At 51.0% G+C, this 14,810-nt stretch overlaps 1 protein-coding gene across 1 annotated transcript; it reads right to left on the bottom strand.

Annotated features, from left to right (window-relative positions):
* Positions 1 to 2,647: 2,647 nt before the first annotated feature.
* Positions 2,648 to 11,717, bottom strand: LOC147414940 (uncharacterized). The gene is made up of 10 exons (XM_086470554.1): positions 11,561 to 11,717; positions 9,600 to 11,054; positions 8,680 to 8,772; positions 8,004 to 8,108; positions 7,142 to 7,251; positions 6,026 to 6,220; positions 4,665 to 4,827; positions 3,638 to 3,803; positions 3,363 to 3,457; positions 2,648 to 2,733 (listed from the first exon to the last, which is right to left on the bottom strand). The coding sequence occupies exons 1-10, from the start codon at positions 11,715 to 11,717 to the stop codon at positions 2,648 to 2,650; spliced, it is 2,625 nt and encodes an 874-aa protein (XP_086326680.1).
* Between the last annotated feature and the right edge of the window lie 3,093 nt (positions 11,718 to 14,810).

Genomic DNA, 14,810 nt, shown 5'->3' with positions numbered 1-14,810 from the left:
ACTCAAATGCATTTATCGAATAAGTGCTTTATTGTGTGGGGCTGCAGAAGGTTGATGACTCTAATAACCCGGTGTTAGCTGTGACCTCCTCTCCTTGTTTGTCTGATGTAGTTACCTAATTCGTTTATCTGTGCGTTTAAACTAAATATTCGGTGGCAGCACCTGCAGCTGGGATGCAGATATACTGGGATGTATACTGGGAGCACCAGAACCACGGGTAACTGTCCCTGTGAAGCAGCAGGATTTTATGGCACTGACTTACTGATTACTTTGTTCTGTGCTTTTTGGGGGTCCAGGCCAGAGAGGATGATGGTATTTTAAAACTTCCCCAGAAATCCCCACAGTAATCTTCAGCTTACCCAGTCTCCTGTGGTTTCCTGCTCCCCTCCCAGCTGGTCCACCTCACCCTGGCGATGGGATGCTGCTGGCTTTGCTCTTGTGCCAGGTCCAGCTGATGGGTCTGATCCGTGCTGGGAAGTGCACGGCGTCCTGGAGAGGACCGGGGGTTCAGCACACGATGAGGAGGGGGATGCCTGGTCCAAAAATCAGGGAGAAGGGGTGGCACAGACATTCTGCTCCTGAGGCTGAGCATGTCAGCAGCAAGCCAGCACCCTCCTGGCTCACTTTTTATCTCGGGACTGCCCTGGGTAACCTCTGGGGCTGGCAAAGACGAGCAGGAGTTTGCTCTGCTCTCGCCCCTGCTGTGCCCGGTGCAGGCAGCAAGGGAGGAGGGACGGCACTTTGCGGAGGTGATGGGGACATGCTGTCCACTTACAGCAAGAGGAGGCAGCCGGGTTTAACCTCCGGGGAGGAACAGGGGCTCTTGACCCATAGACTGGTCATATAGGTGCCGCCCTGGCCGATGGCTCAGTGAGGCAGAATGCAGGCTTGTGTGCGAGAGAAGGGCCCAGTGTGTGTGGAAGCTTGTTTAAGCTGTCATAAGGTATGTGCAGGGAGGAGAGCATGACTTAATTCCACTTGCTGGCACAAGCTGGGAAACCGCAGGAGGCTGGGAATACCCTGCTGCGCCCGAGCGGAGCGAACAGTGGCTGCCCTCAGCGCGGGAGCGGAGGGTGCAGGTGGGTTTGCAGGGTCAGAAGGCTGCAGGGTGAAGGGGAGCCTGTGTTCAGACCCGAGGAACGGCTGCCAAGGATCTTTGATCGGCAGCTTGGGGAATGAATTGCTTGAATGAAACAACATCCGTCGCCTGGAGGCAGAGTAAAAGCTGCTATTTATGGTGACTTCTGAGCGCGAGCTAAACAGCAGGCTGCACCGCGTGGAGGGACAACAACCCCAGCGCCAAAGCAAGCTGAGCATGGTTAAAACGGGAGTGACTGTTTACATGTCAGTAATGAAGTGTGGGAGGAATCCGGCCCCAGAAGCTCCCGGGTTTGGCTGCTCAGCTCCCCGGCGCAGTGTCAGGTGAGCAGGGGGGGAGCGAGCTCCTGCCCGCGGATGTAGAGGAGGGATGTGGCCGGAGGGAGAAGTCCACGAGCAAGACAGAAAGACGCTCCAAAACAATGATAAGGAAGAAGAGAAGGGGCTTGTCCCTTGGGGGGTGGGAGGTGATACTGTGGCTGTGCCGAGGGAGCAACCTCCCTGCCCAGAGCAGGAGGGAGGAGAAGGAACAACTGTAGGGAACTGGCAGAGATCTGCCACTTGGACGCTGCCTCCAGCACAGGAAAAAACATTACGGAAAACCTCCAAACCTGTAATGCACATCTCAGTGTTTTGAAGCCAGTCTCTTGCCTTTGTACCCTAACTCATTGTTTCCTTGGTTTGTCTTTATTAACAGCGAATTTCCCTCCTCCCTGACTCCCCCCACCCCGGGTCTTATTTACTTTGGGGCAAAGTTCTGTTCTCTGCTCTTGGCAGAAAATTCCATCCCCTCCACGCTGCGTAATGCAGGTCCATGTGCTTGGCGACGGCTCCCGAGGCAGCGCAACCGGGGGCTGCCCGACCCGCTGCAGCTCCTGGCTTGGCCACGGACCCACATCAGCCTCCGAGGAGCCGAGTGCTCAGGGAGCATCTGGGGACTCCCCTGGGCCAAGCAGGGAATGGCCGTGAAGGCGCCAGAGAAGGACGGAGTGAGTTTCTTGCTGTAAGCCCTCTGTCAGAATTGCGCCTTCCAATATTTATTCCTTCCTCTAGCGCTTAGCCGTGGAGCCTTACAAATGTTGGAGGAGGAGCAGCTCAGTGGAAATCAAATGAAACTCAAAGCCTTTTCCTTATGTTCCCAAAAGAGGATTTATTTGGTGGATTCTAGCAGTTTAAAATACACAGATCGGAGTGTTGTGGAAGGGGATATACAGGCAGGCACGACCTTCACAGTTCAAGGCATTTCGGAAACGCAGGCGCTCTGGGAGTTCCCGCAGTAAAGCATCAGCTCCTGATCCTGCTGGCGCTCTGTGGGCAGGTCTCCCGGCGGTTTCAGGCACTTACTGGAGATAAACAATAAATAGCCGCAGAAAGCTCCCAGGAGAGACTCTGGGTGGGGAAGTGCTGCTGTTTCCCAAGGAGGTAAGTGCTTGATGAGAGAAGATATGGCTTTCACAAGGCCATGAGCTCCAGTGAGGCATGGGATGCCTCGTGTCTTTTAGTGAGACCAGGCGCTGTTCCTTTGCCCCTGGGAAAGTTTCCTTTGGTTTCAGACTGCTCTGTTCTTCACCCTTTCGAATATCTGCATCACCTTGCCTGCTGGTACACAGCCTTCTCTCACGATGGTGATGCCACCTTCCCAGAGAAAGAACGGAAAAGTTAGGGTCATCCCCAAAGGATGAAAGCAAGGGACGGGGATACAAAGGGACGTCTTGGATCACTAAAGCCATCCAAATGCTCAGGACATCCAAATAATAAAGCTGTGTAACAAGGGGACCAGAAACTTTGTCAGAAAGCAAAACACCTGCCAACGCTGACCCCACGCTTTGTTCAAGGGTTTGGTTTTCCACTGGCAAATCCCACTCAAATGACAAGCCAGATCCAGCTCGTGACGCCTCAGCTTGTGCTGTTGCATCATGGTGGATGAGCTCCTGTAACACCTTCCTTTTGGTGATCTAGAAGGAGAATACACCCTTCCTTTCAGAAGCATCCACCCTCCCACTTGAAGCATTTTTGCTCTTATAAGGCAGATTTCGCTTGCACAACCATGTTTCTCCTCACTGCCTTGTTCTGTGTCAACACAGAGGTCCTCCAAGGACATCTTTTGTTTGTTCCTCTTCATCAACGTGTTTGCAAATGTCCAGACACTCAAGAACTGTTACTCTTGGAGCAGACTGTGCTGCCAGATTGATCCTATCGACAGGAATGGAAACATCCCAGGAAAATGCGATTGCTGACATAAAAAGGGTGGTTCTTATACTCACTTTCGTCGATCTTTGTGCAGTTCACCACAGTTGATGCCACCACCTCATCAGATTCTCCATCACAGAGAACACCCTCCAGCTTATGGCCAAGACGCCTGTAGGGGAAAAAAAAAAAAACCCACAATAAAACTACACGGTACTTCATGTTATGTTGTGCTGAAGTTCCCCTCGACGCAGGGCATCAAATCGTGATCTATAACCACTCAAACTTGCTGGCCACCCACCTGAGGGGTGGTTGGCACTGCGATAGAAATGCCGGTGGAGAGGGTACTCACGAGATGACCATGTCGTGGTGCGTGCTGTCAGCCTCTCCGCTAGGATTAGCGGATGTGATCGCCAAGGGTCCCGTCATGTCGATGAGGTGCACCAGGACGGTCAGGTCAGGCACTCTGATCATGATACTGTCCTGAGTTCCCACTCTGCTGTAGCCTGCTCCAACCCCTTAAAGGACAAAGAGAGGGCGTTGGCGGAGGCGAGACTGGCATGGTACCTGCCGTGGCATCGGAGGGAGACCTGCTTTCTTTGCAAGTGACCCTGCTCCACACCCCAAACAAAATTGCGAGTCTCTTTGTACAGTTTCAGAAAAGTTTCTTTATAGGGAATCCACGAGAGCGGCTGTAAGATTTTGGGACTATCTGCAAAAGGAGAAGATTAACGGCTGAAGGTCAGCACAGCTGCCTTGGTGGACATAGGGTCTAGCTATAGAGGATTATAGAATCATTTAGTTGGAGAGTCTAACTTCTTGTGATCATTTCCTCCCATGGTCTGTCACATACCTCTGCCTGTCCACATGAGCAACTCCTGCTGTTTCTTCAGTCTTTAATGTTCTCATTGATTCCCAGAAGCCAGGTTTGAGTGTGAATCACACTGCTGCTCGCAGCCTTTTTGACTTTGTCCGTATGGTCGGAACGAAGAGGTGATGAGAAGGGATGCCCATAGGAACCCCGTCCCCCACCCCAGGACCTCTCATCTGTCTTTGATGTTCCACCCAGGGGTTGCTCATTCCTAGCTAACAGCTATGGGCTTGAAAGAGGTGACCCTCCCAGGCTGATGAGCCTGCCTTCCTTCGAGTCTGACTGGGTTAAAGAAATTATCGTGCTGGCTCACACTGTTAATGAGTCATTCCAGCTCATTAACACCCTCCACTAGGCATTTACCAAGGCATGTAAGAGCTCCAGAGATGATTTCTCAGGATAAAATGAACAGAATCTCCCCATTGATGTCCACAAGGGTGTGAGGATTGCAGACCTGCTGTGTCAAAAACATGACAGAGGGAGAGCAGGGCTGTCCTGTCCATCTCACCTAACTTCTTCAGCCACTCTCCTTTCTTGATAATGCAGCCGATGCCACCAGGGTAAACGTTTTCCATGAATTCCCAAAGCAGCGGGCTGATAGGGGGAGCAGCTGCTCGCAGCTGGTCCAGGTTTGAAATAAAGATGCAGATGGGTTTCTCTTGAGGCCTGTCCTGTGAAAACCAGAAAGAGAAGAAGGGGAAAACGAGATGAAGAGAGAACATTTGCGTTGAGAAGATCGAAGCCCACTGGAATCCTTGCTTGTGTGCTTCCCAGGGACCAGGAACTCCAAGCAAACAAGATGCTGTCGCTGCACAAAATGCTGAGCACAGGAGGGGGCTGCGTGCTGTGACTGATGCCACAGCTCAGATCTGCACGAGCAAATTGAAGAAGAGAGAGAACAGCAGTCTGCTCTTGGGATCTTGGTGGGATGCATCCAAATCCCCCGCTTCAGACACAACCAACGGTGGGCCGACGATGCTCTGCTCATTATCGGTGCTTTCAACATCTTATACGCCAGGGGCCTTATTTTATTCTAACTTATGCTGGTATAAATCAAGGCCAAACCCACCAATTCACAACGGGATAATGGAAGGAGAGCCCAACCCCCTGGAAACCACCATCTACGTGACCGCTTCTTTGGCGCTTTGAAATAATCTTGCTGTAAAATGAGCGGTGATATGGAGGGAAAATAAAACGAGCTCACAAAGCAGTGTCGTTTCAGTCCTCAACTGACATCGGTTTCAGCGGGGCCAAGTGACTAAGGAACTGGGCATGTATTTACATTCTGTTTATATTATCTCATCGACAGGGAAGGTTAGCATTGGCACCAAAGCAGGACAGAAAAGACTGCTTTTGTTGCTGATGCTCACACTAAGTGCCAGCTGAGATAGTCTGTTATGCTTATTTCTCCAGGCTAGCCAGGAAATTGCCTCATGGAGAATAGATGGGGCCAGGCTGCAAAAGTTGTATTGAAGGTGCAAACTTTGGGTCTGATTCCAGCACTGAATGTCTCCAAAAGTCTGGGGAAGTTTAGACCTGGGATTCTGATTCAGCACTTCGCAAGACAGAGAGGACAAATACAGGTTTGGACCCGCTTGTGACGAGCATCAGGGCTGTTCCAGTGTAGGGTCATGCTTTGCCCCACCAGAAGACAGTAGCTGTCTAATTCCCAGTGCCCAATGCCCAGAGCGGAGAGTGCTTTACCCCAGGTTGCCCAGGTCAGAAGATGGTCCGTGACATCTTGGTGTGGCTGCTCATAAACTCTATCCATGGTCAAATTCTTAGGACAATGTGAAACAAGGGGCTCCCAGTATATGACATCTATAGGACATAAGCAGGATTGAAGTGACAACAGCCTTGTATTCCCACCTTGATCCTGTAGACCTTCTCGATGGCTTGAGGGTGTTTGCAGGAGGCGGCCAGAGCATACACAGTGTCCGTCGGGACCCCACATACCGCCCCTGTGTTCAGCAAGTCAGCGATGGTCCTCAGGCCACTCGTACAGTGGGACTTGGGGCAGATGCAGGGTGGAGGGTCTTCGGTGTCCTTCTTAGAGCTCTCAACCTGGCATTAATCAGGAGGCAACAAATCCGTTATGGTGGGAATAAACAAACATATGGAACACTTCAGTCCGCTTCAGGTGTCTCATTGTGCCGTGCTCCCTTCACAGTCATTCTAGGGACACTTTGCCTAAAGTAGGTGAGGTGAATTAGGAGGCAGAAGTGATTAGTTCTGTCCCAGTAATAAAGAAAGTCAAGGATCCTAGCTCAGATGCAGACATTTGAACTGCTGATGCCTAAAATTACAGGAGATGAATCCCACCCAGCACAGTGACTGCTTTCTGGAGAAATAACTGCTCTCCAAAATGACCTAAGGAAACTGTTAGGGAATCTTAAATCCAGAGGAACTTGAGTAAGATCAAGTTTCAAGTGCTTCCTCATCAGTCTCCGTGGTTAGAAATGCTGATTTAATGAAAATGTTTCTCTGCAGCAGGAATTAGATCTGTCAGATCAATCAACCCAGTGAGGTGGAACTGCCTTGGTCAGATATACAAGATGGTAGGAAAAGTTTAAAGTTAACAGATACAGCGGGGAACTCTCGCTGTCCACTTTGGGAAACTTTTAACTCCCTGCTTCCCTGCCCCCAAGGTCACGGCCTTTAAAACATCAGCCTGTCAACAGTTTTTGGATCGGGGATGGCTAATTCCCCAAGACCGTGGAGACAGGCATTTTGGAGCAGGTAGGAGCTTTGTAATGTCCCTGCCCTTTCTCCAAGTTTCCATACGTGTTATTCATAAGGGAAGTGGGCTCGTTTTCAGCTCATAGCTCCCGACAGAAATGCTGTGACGAGGATTTCAAATGGCACTAAGGGATTCAAAGGAAGGGCATTCAATGGAAATTTGAACTCCCTTAGGCAAAACCAAAGACCTCAGGATATCCCTCCCGACCAGGGAAGCTACACCATCATGCAAAAAAAGTCTCTTACTGTGAACAGAGGGGGTCCCATCATCATGAGGTCCTTCCCAAACATACTGTTCGCAAGAGATGCTGTTGCTCCGTAGAAGCAGATGATGCTGAAGATGCTTAGCATCACAACTGGAAAAGAAAAAAACCAACAACCCAGAGAGTCAAAGGCAGGAAGGGCGATGACAAAGTTTTATTTTCTTCTATGTCTCATGACTTCCCAGCATTGCAAGCTTACTTCAGCCTTTCCTGTCACACAACATTTGCGCTCCAGCATATTTGTGGGTCTAGAAATTCAAGGCATTTCCAGGCTTGCCTACCTGTGCATCTTTTGCCATATGGCTGCTTTTTTTCTTTTTTTTTTTTTTTTTTTCTTGGTGGAAAAGCTTCTACAAAGCATCTTGCTAAAGCTCTTTGCCGTTACAAAACTCTGTGTAATTACAAGTAAAATTGTCACTTGCAGCAAAGCCGAAGCTTCAGCAGAACTACAGCCATTCACCCCGGTGGCACGTTTAGCTCATCCCAAATCTTAGCTCACTAAACAACTACTAGAAACTGTACTAGACCAGAAACTAGAGCTACTAGGACTGTACAGAACCTCAGGAGGTTGTCTTGATCCAACAGGATCAGCCACACCTAAATGCTGACTAGGAAGCTCGAGGACCTGGGGGTGATGTGAGGAAAGATTTCCTCCTCCAGTCACGGAGCCGAAAGGCTCAGCGTCTGCAGCTTGCACACGCACCAGTCTTCTAGGGAAAGACGACACACTCCTCTACTTGCTTTTTTCCATACTGAGCTTCTGCAGAACATTGCTCCCCAAACAGGGACCCACTCACTGCACTCTGTGGGTGAAGGTTTGATGACCACGTTCGCCTAAAACTCACTTTCCAACGGCAAAGGGAGGTTCTCCAATGTGAAGAGCAGAAAACAAATGGTCAAGAGCTCCATTGCAAGGGTCATGCAGAGAAGCACCACGTTAAAAGAGGAAGCTGCGAAAAGAAATAGAAACAAGAGGGACCCACGTCAGAGAATGGCCCATAAAAACGTATGTGAAACTGCAGAAGTGTCCCTAAATCAGCTTAATCTTACGCGATTAAACTGAGTGGTCCGTGATCTGACTTCCCTGTTCATGGAGGAGTGGAGAGGTACAGCTATGGTTTGTTCAGCCCTCAGCTTTCAAGAGACAACCTGCCAAACCCTTAATCTGCCAGTACACTGTGCTCACATGGAAAACACTTCTTGGGCAGCCAAGAAGATTCTGATTTACAGCAGCTGGGCTGGAGGGTGACTGCGGACATATGCCAGTGGCCCAATCTGTCTAACACTTTCACCTTATTTGAACCTTTTATTTTCTTTGAAATGTTCTTCCGTACCCTTATGACTTCTTCTAAGCCCAACTCAGCTTCTGTGACTGGCTGCAGGCAAAACATTTCAGTTCTTGCTTAATCAGAGCGAGAGAGCTGAGACTCCCTCACTTGTGTGTCTCCACCGCAGATGCGATTAATGATCTGACCCCAACTCTTCCCCCAAAAAACAACCACGTAGGGTACTGAGGCTTACCTAAAACCATTAGAAAAGCATTGAGCACCAAAAAAGCGACAGAAGCAGCAGTGAATCCTTCACCGCTCCCCGCACCGATGTTCACCAGGTGGCCTGAAACAGAACCAGCAGATTTGGTTGTGAGCAAACCGTTCAGTGCAGCGTAACGGAAGAGTGACGTCACTTGCAGTTGGAATGACTGCGACTCGAATTAATTGATGTTGGCCGCTATAAAGAGCATCTACCGCATCCGAACCCGTTGCTTCTGCCATGCAAAGCATTTGAGGTATTTCTGAAGAACAGGTGATGTTTATCCAGAAAAGCTGATGATTTTACCTCCAGCTTGTAATAAACAGGCTGAAAACATTAGTAACTCCTTGCCATACCTCTTAATTAAGAGCTTTAACTTTCCCCACAGGCGCTCATTTTAACAGGAGCTGGCATGGAGGCTGTACAAACATGCTGCCCACCTGGAGCTCACTAAGGCTTTTTAAAGCCCTGGCTCATCATTCTGAGATCTTCTTTCATGGCTATGACCAACTAAGATGAATTGCTCCAGGCTTCTGAAGGATAAATCCAGAACCTGGAGCCTGCCACTGCCTAAAAAGCATCTCCTGAACTGTTATTCTGAGACAACAGCCTGGAGACAGTCTGAGTGATGTCTCACAAGTTTCACAAGGAGATCTTGACCTTTGTTGGAGCTGAAGACACAACTTAGACTCCTGTAGCTGTCAGAGTACCGAGTGACTGCAGCAATGGCAATCAATAACATGAGTACCAGCTGAGATGTTTTGGTCGTGATCTTTTTACAGGGAGGAATACTGGTATACCCAGTGTGACTGAATCCCCTGGGAGAAGGAATTACGTTAGAGAAAGCAACCTGGAATTTCCTAAAAGCATCCCTTCGAGTAAGCAAAATAGTGATCCTGACCACACGTTACCTGCAAACCGAAGCCAGGTCCACGCTCCCCAGAAAGCAGCGTAGCAGAATGGGAGAATGCAACCAAACCTTCTCCCTCCTTGAACCTGGATCCTGCAGACATACAGCTGCACTATGGCTCCTGGGATGAGCACGGAGGGTATGGAGAGTTGCTGTCTGCTGGGGTCACTGAAGGTGCCCTGGACGGCAGAGGCTGCAGCCAGGCCATTGCAGATGTAGAATAAGGCATCTGGCACTTCAGCACTGGTGCTGCTTGGGAAATTCTTGGGCCTCGTGAAGAAGGTTTTGGCAGCCATCAGCGTGGTTTGAAGAGCCGAGCTGGACATAGCCTGGCCACCAACTGGAATCAACACCTTCTCCCCAATGGAGTTGATAAGGCTGGCAAAAGTGGCGTACATCGAGAGAGCGGTGCAAAGGCTGCAGGCAGCCCCGAGGAACAGGTGAGCACCTGGCATGGGGATCTGATGGATGGAGGCGGTTGTGAGGATGACGAACGAGGCATTTTGCAGCATCTCCAGGGTATCTTTGTGGGTTGACATCAGAAAGAGCATGCAGGCAACGGCCAGGAAGAACCACCCTCCAAACATTCCCAGCCTGCTCTCCTGAGCCTTGGACAGCCCAAGGAAGGTGGTGAGCGTCAACTCTTCCCAAGACATCACTAGCCAGTAGAGGCTGTGGACCCCAAACTTGGTGGTGTAGTAGACATCACCCCTCAGATAACTGTAGAAGCTGGACAGCAGCTGGCAGCTGGAGATGATGGACACCCACGCCACTCCAACACAGAAGTTCTTCATGTACCCGAAGAAGTAAAAGGCAAATAAAAAGGGAGAGACGGTATCGCAGATGTTGCCCAGGGCCATTGGCTCGGCGTACTTTGTGTTCTTTTTCTTTTCCTCCCCAATGGCCCTGGAAGAGCTCTTCTGCGCTGACCCCAGTAGCAAGACATTGAAGAGAGGGTGCCCAAAGCCCGGGAGGACGTACCGTTGTGTGATGCCCTTGAACAGGAGAGCCACCGCGCCGTACAACCCGCACGTGACGATGATGAGCTCAATGACACCTGACACTACCAGGGCCCACTGGCCAAACAGTGCCACCGCTTCAAACACCAGGGCAAGCGCGATGGCCCCGAATATGAAGGGCATGATGTAGTTTACTGTGGCTGAGCAGAAGGAGAGGATAAAGGAGATGGCAATGTAGGCCACCAGCCCGGCCACCGCACTTTGGCTGGCAGAGAGGTGGGCCATGCTGGTGGGCAGGAGGTGGCTGGCATTCCCTGAGGGCAGCGTTGCATTCTGCAAGGAGGGGTAAGTGGCCGCAATGATGCGTGTAGCCCCGTAGCTGCTCCACAGGGCGGAGAAGGTGAGAAAGGCTGCGCCTCCCAGGTGGTCGTACTTCCGGAAGGCAAGAAATCCTGCCAGGATCTGGACAAAGCCTCCGATTAGGATGAGGTGGACACCTGAGAGACAGGTAGGAAGGAAGCCACAAAAAGGCTTGAGTTGCGGGAAGCAGTGCTGCTTCTCCAAGCTCTGGGGGGACACCCCACTGCAGGTCCCACAGCTTTCTTGTGACCAGCCCTACGGCCTCTGTCTTCCCCTCTCTTCCCACCTTTATGACAAATTTCTGTGCTGAGCCTTGGTGTGTGGCCACTGAGCCCCTTGGTTTGCTCAAGATGGTGAGCAGGTCCAGCAGAGGTTGGGATCTATGCAGGTAAAGGAGTGGCACATGAAAGGTTTGGACCAGATTCCCAGCAGAGTTGTTGGGGAAGGAGGAGCAGCCATCCCAGGGGGCACACAGACCTTCTGTACGTTGGAGAAAGCCCCAATTTCCCCACCCATCCCACCAATGCTGTCCGTTGGCCCATGGGGAGGATGACTCTCAAAGAGTCCGTCCCACCTGGCGCTCTCGGGGGAAGTTCACCTCCGACCAGCAGCCCCAGCGTCCCCCATGAGCAGCATCACCCACCTGCGAGGATGTCCTCCGCTCCCTGTGGCCTGAGGCTGGTGTGCACCACGGCGAAGTTCTGCAGGCAGAGGAGGAAGGCGCTGACCACGTTCGCGAGGAGCCCCAGCACCGCCGGCTCGCTGTAGAAGACGGCCGCAAAACCCGCCGCGCTCGCCATGGCCCTTCCAGACAAAACAAGAATGTCGGCGGTCGCCCCCACAACCTCACCGTCGTCGTCGTCGTCTAGACCAGCGCTGCTGTGGCTCGGGCGCTCGGCCAGCCTTCAGAGCCATGCCCCTGCTCCAAGGAGGGAGAAACTGGTGACAGGCTCAGGTGTTTCCATGGTGCCTCCCCGCTCATTGCTCCAGACAAAGGCTCGATTCAAAGCAGAACTTTAGGTGCCTACTTTCCAGAGTCCTATCCAGAAAAAACACACACAACCTATTTAGGCTACAAGGATTTCTGGCAAAAACATGTTTAGGTGCCCCAAAGCGCTGCAGGTGGTGGTGATGGTTCCTGCCCCCTCTTCTCCGGGCTGTTGGAGATGGAGAGGAATGAATAGCCTAACACACATGAACAAACATTCAGACAAAACCCACAAGGTATTTTTGAGCCATTCCAGGACATTTCTTATCCACTGTTACAGACAAACAGGCAGGCACGACGCACACATACACAGTCTCCCTTCCAGATGGAATTTTCCAGCTCCATCCCTTTCTTGAAACCCTAGTGACTAAATAGTCTATTTTCAAACCCTTCATATTTCTACCATTAACTCGTCTATTTGCAGGCAGCCCCCACATTTCCATTCCTCTGCACTCCTGGGTACCATGAGCTGGAGTTTGTCCTCTGGAGGTTTTTGTTAGGAAACAAAGATGAAAATAAAACAGCAATGTTCTTGTTATTTTGGTATTTTTAGAACATTCTATGACCTAAAGGAGCTGGAAAAGGAGAAGGTGATGTATTATGTTCTCAGCCATTCCAAAAAGCCTTTTTGGAAAGAAAGGAAAGCAGGCGGCACTGCTGTTGATATGGGAAGTGAGGAGGAGTGAGGGAGCACCATCCAAACTAGAAATAAGTTTGTGAATATTAATGAACCTAAATCCCAGTGTCTGCTCTTGAACACACAGTATTCCTGGGCAGACGTACACATTTTGCAAACATCAGTGGCCTCTGGACTCTTTTGTTCCACTGAAAAACCATGTTTGCCTTCTTTCTGTTTATTCTAAAGGGTGTAATTTGCACCAAAATGAAGGATGAAGGATAAATTGACTCCTAACCACTCTGAACTGATGCAGCAACTTAAACTCTCATGAAATGCGGAAAGGGTAAAAACTTTCAAGTGAACCTTGGGGGACAATCAATTCATTCGATTATTTGGTTGTGCTGAAGGTCAGGGGTTTTGGTTCAGAGAGAGATGCGCCAAATCGCCATTCTGCAGGAGGAACACTCTCGCATCAAGCACGTCTGTAAACTACTGACTTGAAGGAGGCCCTAAGAAACGATGCACCCTTAGGAATTGCTGAGCAGCTACCTGTGGAGTCCGTGACGTTGTCTTTTTTTCTTTGAAATGACGTTCAGCTATAAATAAGCAGTTTGGTTTAAATGGTTATACTTGGAGGTGGGCCACAATATTAAGTTCCTCCAGATGTTTCGCTCTGAAATAGCCCAGGCAGCGGCTTTCTAGGCACGCTGCAACAAGACCCTGTTTTGAGTTGGTTTCTGGAGGAGGATGAGATGGGTTTTCTGGAGGAGGATGGGCTGGCCAGGTGACTGCTTGGCTCGCAGAAGCAGGTTTACGATTTGCCAAGGCTCACTTTGTCGGCGGTTCCTGCGTAACTAGCCGAGCTAGCGGTTGTAGAGCCTGTGACACACAGCTGGGGTTTGTGAAGGATGCAGAGACACGACTAATAGGGCTGGTTCCCTCTGCTTGCAGTGCGGTCCTTCATAGGACGTCTGAGAAGTGTGTGGGGATGGAAATACCAGAATATGCCATACTGGGCTCCAGAGGTGTAAAGGGAAAGGATGTGTGAGAGGATTTAGACCAAAATGAGGAAAAGGAGGAGGATGAAGGAGTTTCCCTTGGGAAGAGGAGGTTTTGGGGTTGGAAACAGCTGCAGACCTGCTCTGCTTTCGCCTACCCACAACATCCCCCCTGCACTGCAAATGCAGGCTGGTGCTCCCTGTCCTAAGAGCATTTCAGCATTTGGGCATTGCCTCCCCTCCTCTATTTCATGCAACACAAGGACGTGTCAAATAACTAATCCCCTCCTGTTCCTCTCTCAGGAGCAGCAGCACCAGTAAAGCTGTGGGCTGCGCCGAGACGTGGAGAAACAAGGGTCTGCGTGGAAACCCTCAGAGCTGTTTTGCTGTTCAAATCATGCCCAAGCCTCGTCTGTCCCTGGGATAAAACCGCTCACCGCCGCTGTCGCGATCCGTTTCATGCAGCTGCTGCCCCTGGCACGGCGCAAGGACCCGTCTCTCTGCGTGAGCTACAGAAAACTGGTGACATGGCACCTCTGCGCCCCGCTCCGTGCAGCACAGCGAGGAGGCGTCTCCCACCAAGGCTTTCCTTTGGGCTGAAGCCTGCAAGTTGGGCCTCCTCGGCTGGGACTGAGGCAAAGTGGCTCTTTGGGGAGAGATTGAGCAGGCGATGCAGGGCAGCGCGGAGGCAGAGGAGCAAATGAGAAGTCCCTTTCTTACTCTGTGGGGTTAGCAGCTCTCTGTACACACGGGGTACCAGCCAGCACAGCCACCAGGAAACCACGAGGATGGAGAGTTCCCCACAGTGAGGAGGCACCCGGAGACCTGGGGCGCTGCCAGGCCTTTCAGAGAGCCAAAGCCAACCCCTCGGTCACCCAACCTCCTCCGTCTGCTTTCCTTTTCCTGCTCTCCCTTGACGTTCTTCAGCCTGGGGTTTGCAGACATGGCTGGCGAGGTCCACCCTCCGTCCTGGCTCTTCTCCCCTCAGCATGACCTCTGAGCCATGCCCACGTGGCAGCTGGGCTGCAACCTCTGAACACCTTTTCCTCGACTTGCCGCCTTGCCCACAATAATTTCCCTTCACCCCCTCCAGAAAGGGTAATTCCCCTCTGCACCCCCTTTGCTGTTGTTCCTGGGCTTTGCAGACACCACTGTGTGCGTTTGCTTTGCACTGACATCTGCTGCCTGTGCTTCTATGCCTGGACTAATATTAATGGCTTCTCCTTGACTAATATTAATGGGAATATGCTGGTGTGTGGACATTGCCTCCACAGGAGGTTGGAGCAAG

This window comes from Leptosomus discolor, chromosome 9 (assembly GCF_034619465.1).
Source record: "Leptosomus discolor isolate bLepDis1 chromosome 9, bLepDis1.hap2, whole genome shotgun sequence".
NCBI classification, from domain to species: Eukaryota; Metazoa; Chordata; class Aves; order Leptosomiformes; family Leptosomidae; genus Leptosomus; species Leptosomus discolor.
The sequence above is the reverse complement of the archived record's forward strand: the minus strand, read 5'-3'. Positions and strand labels throughout refer to the sequence as shown.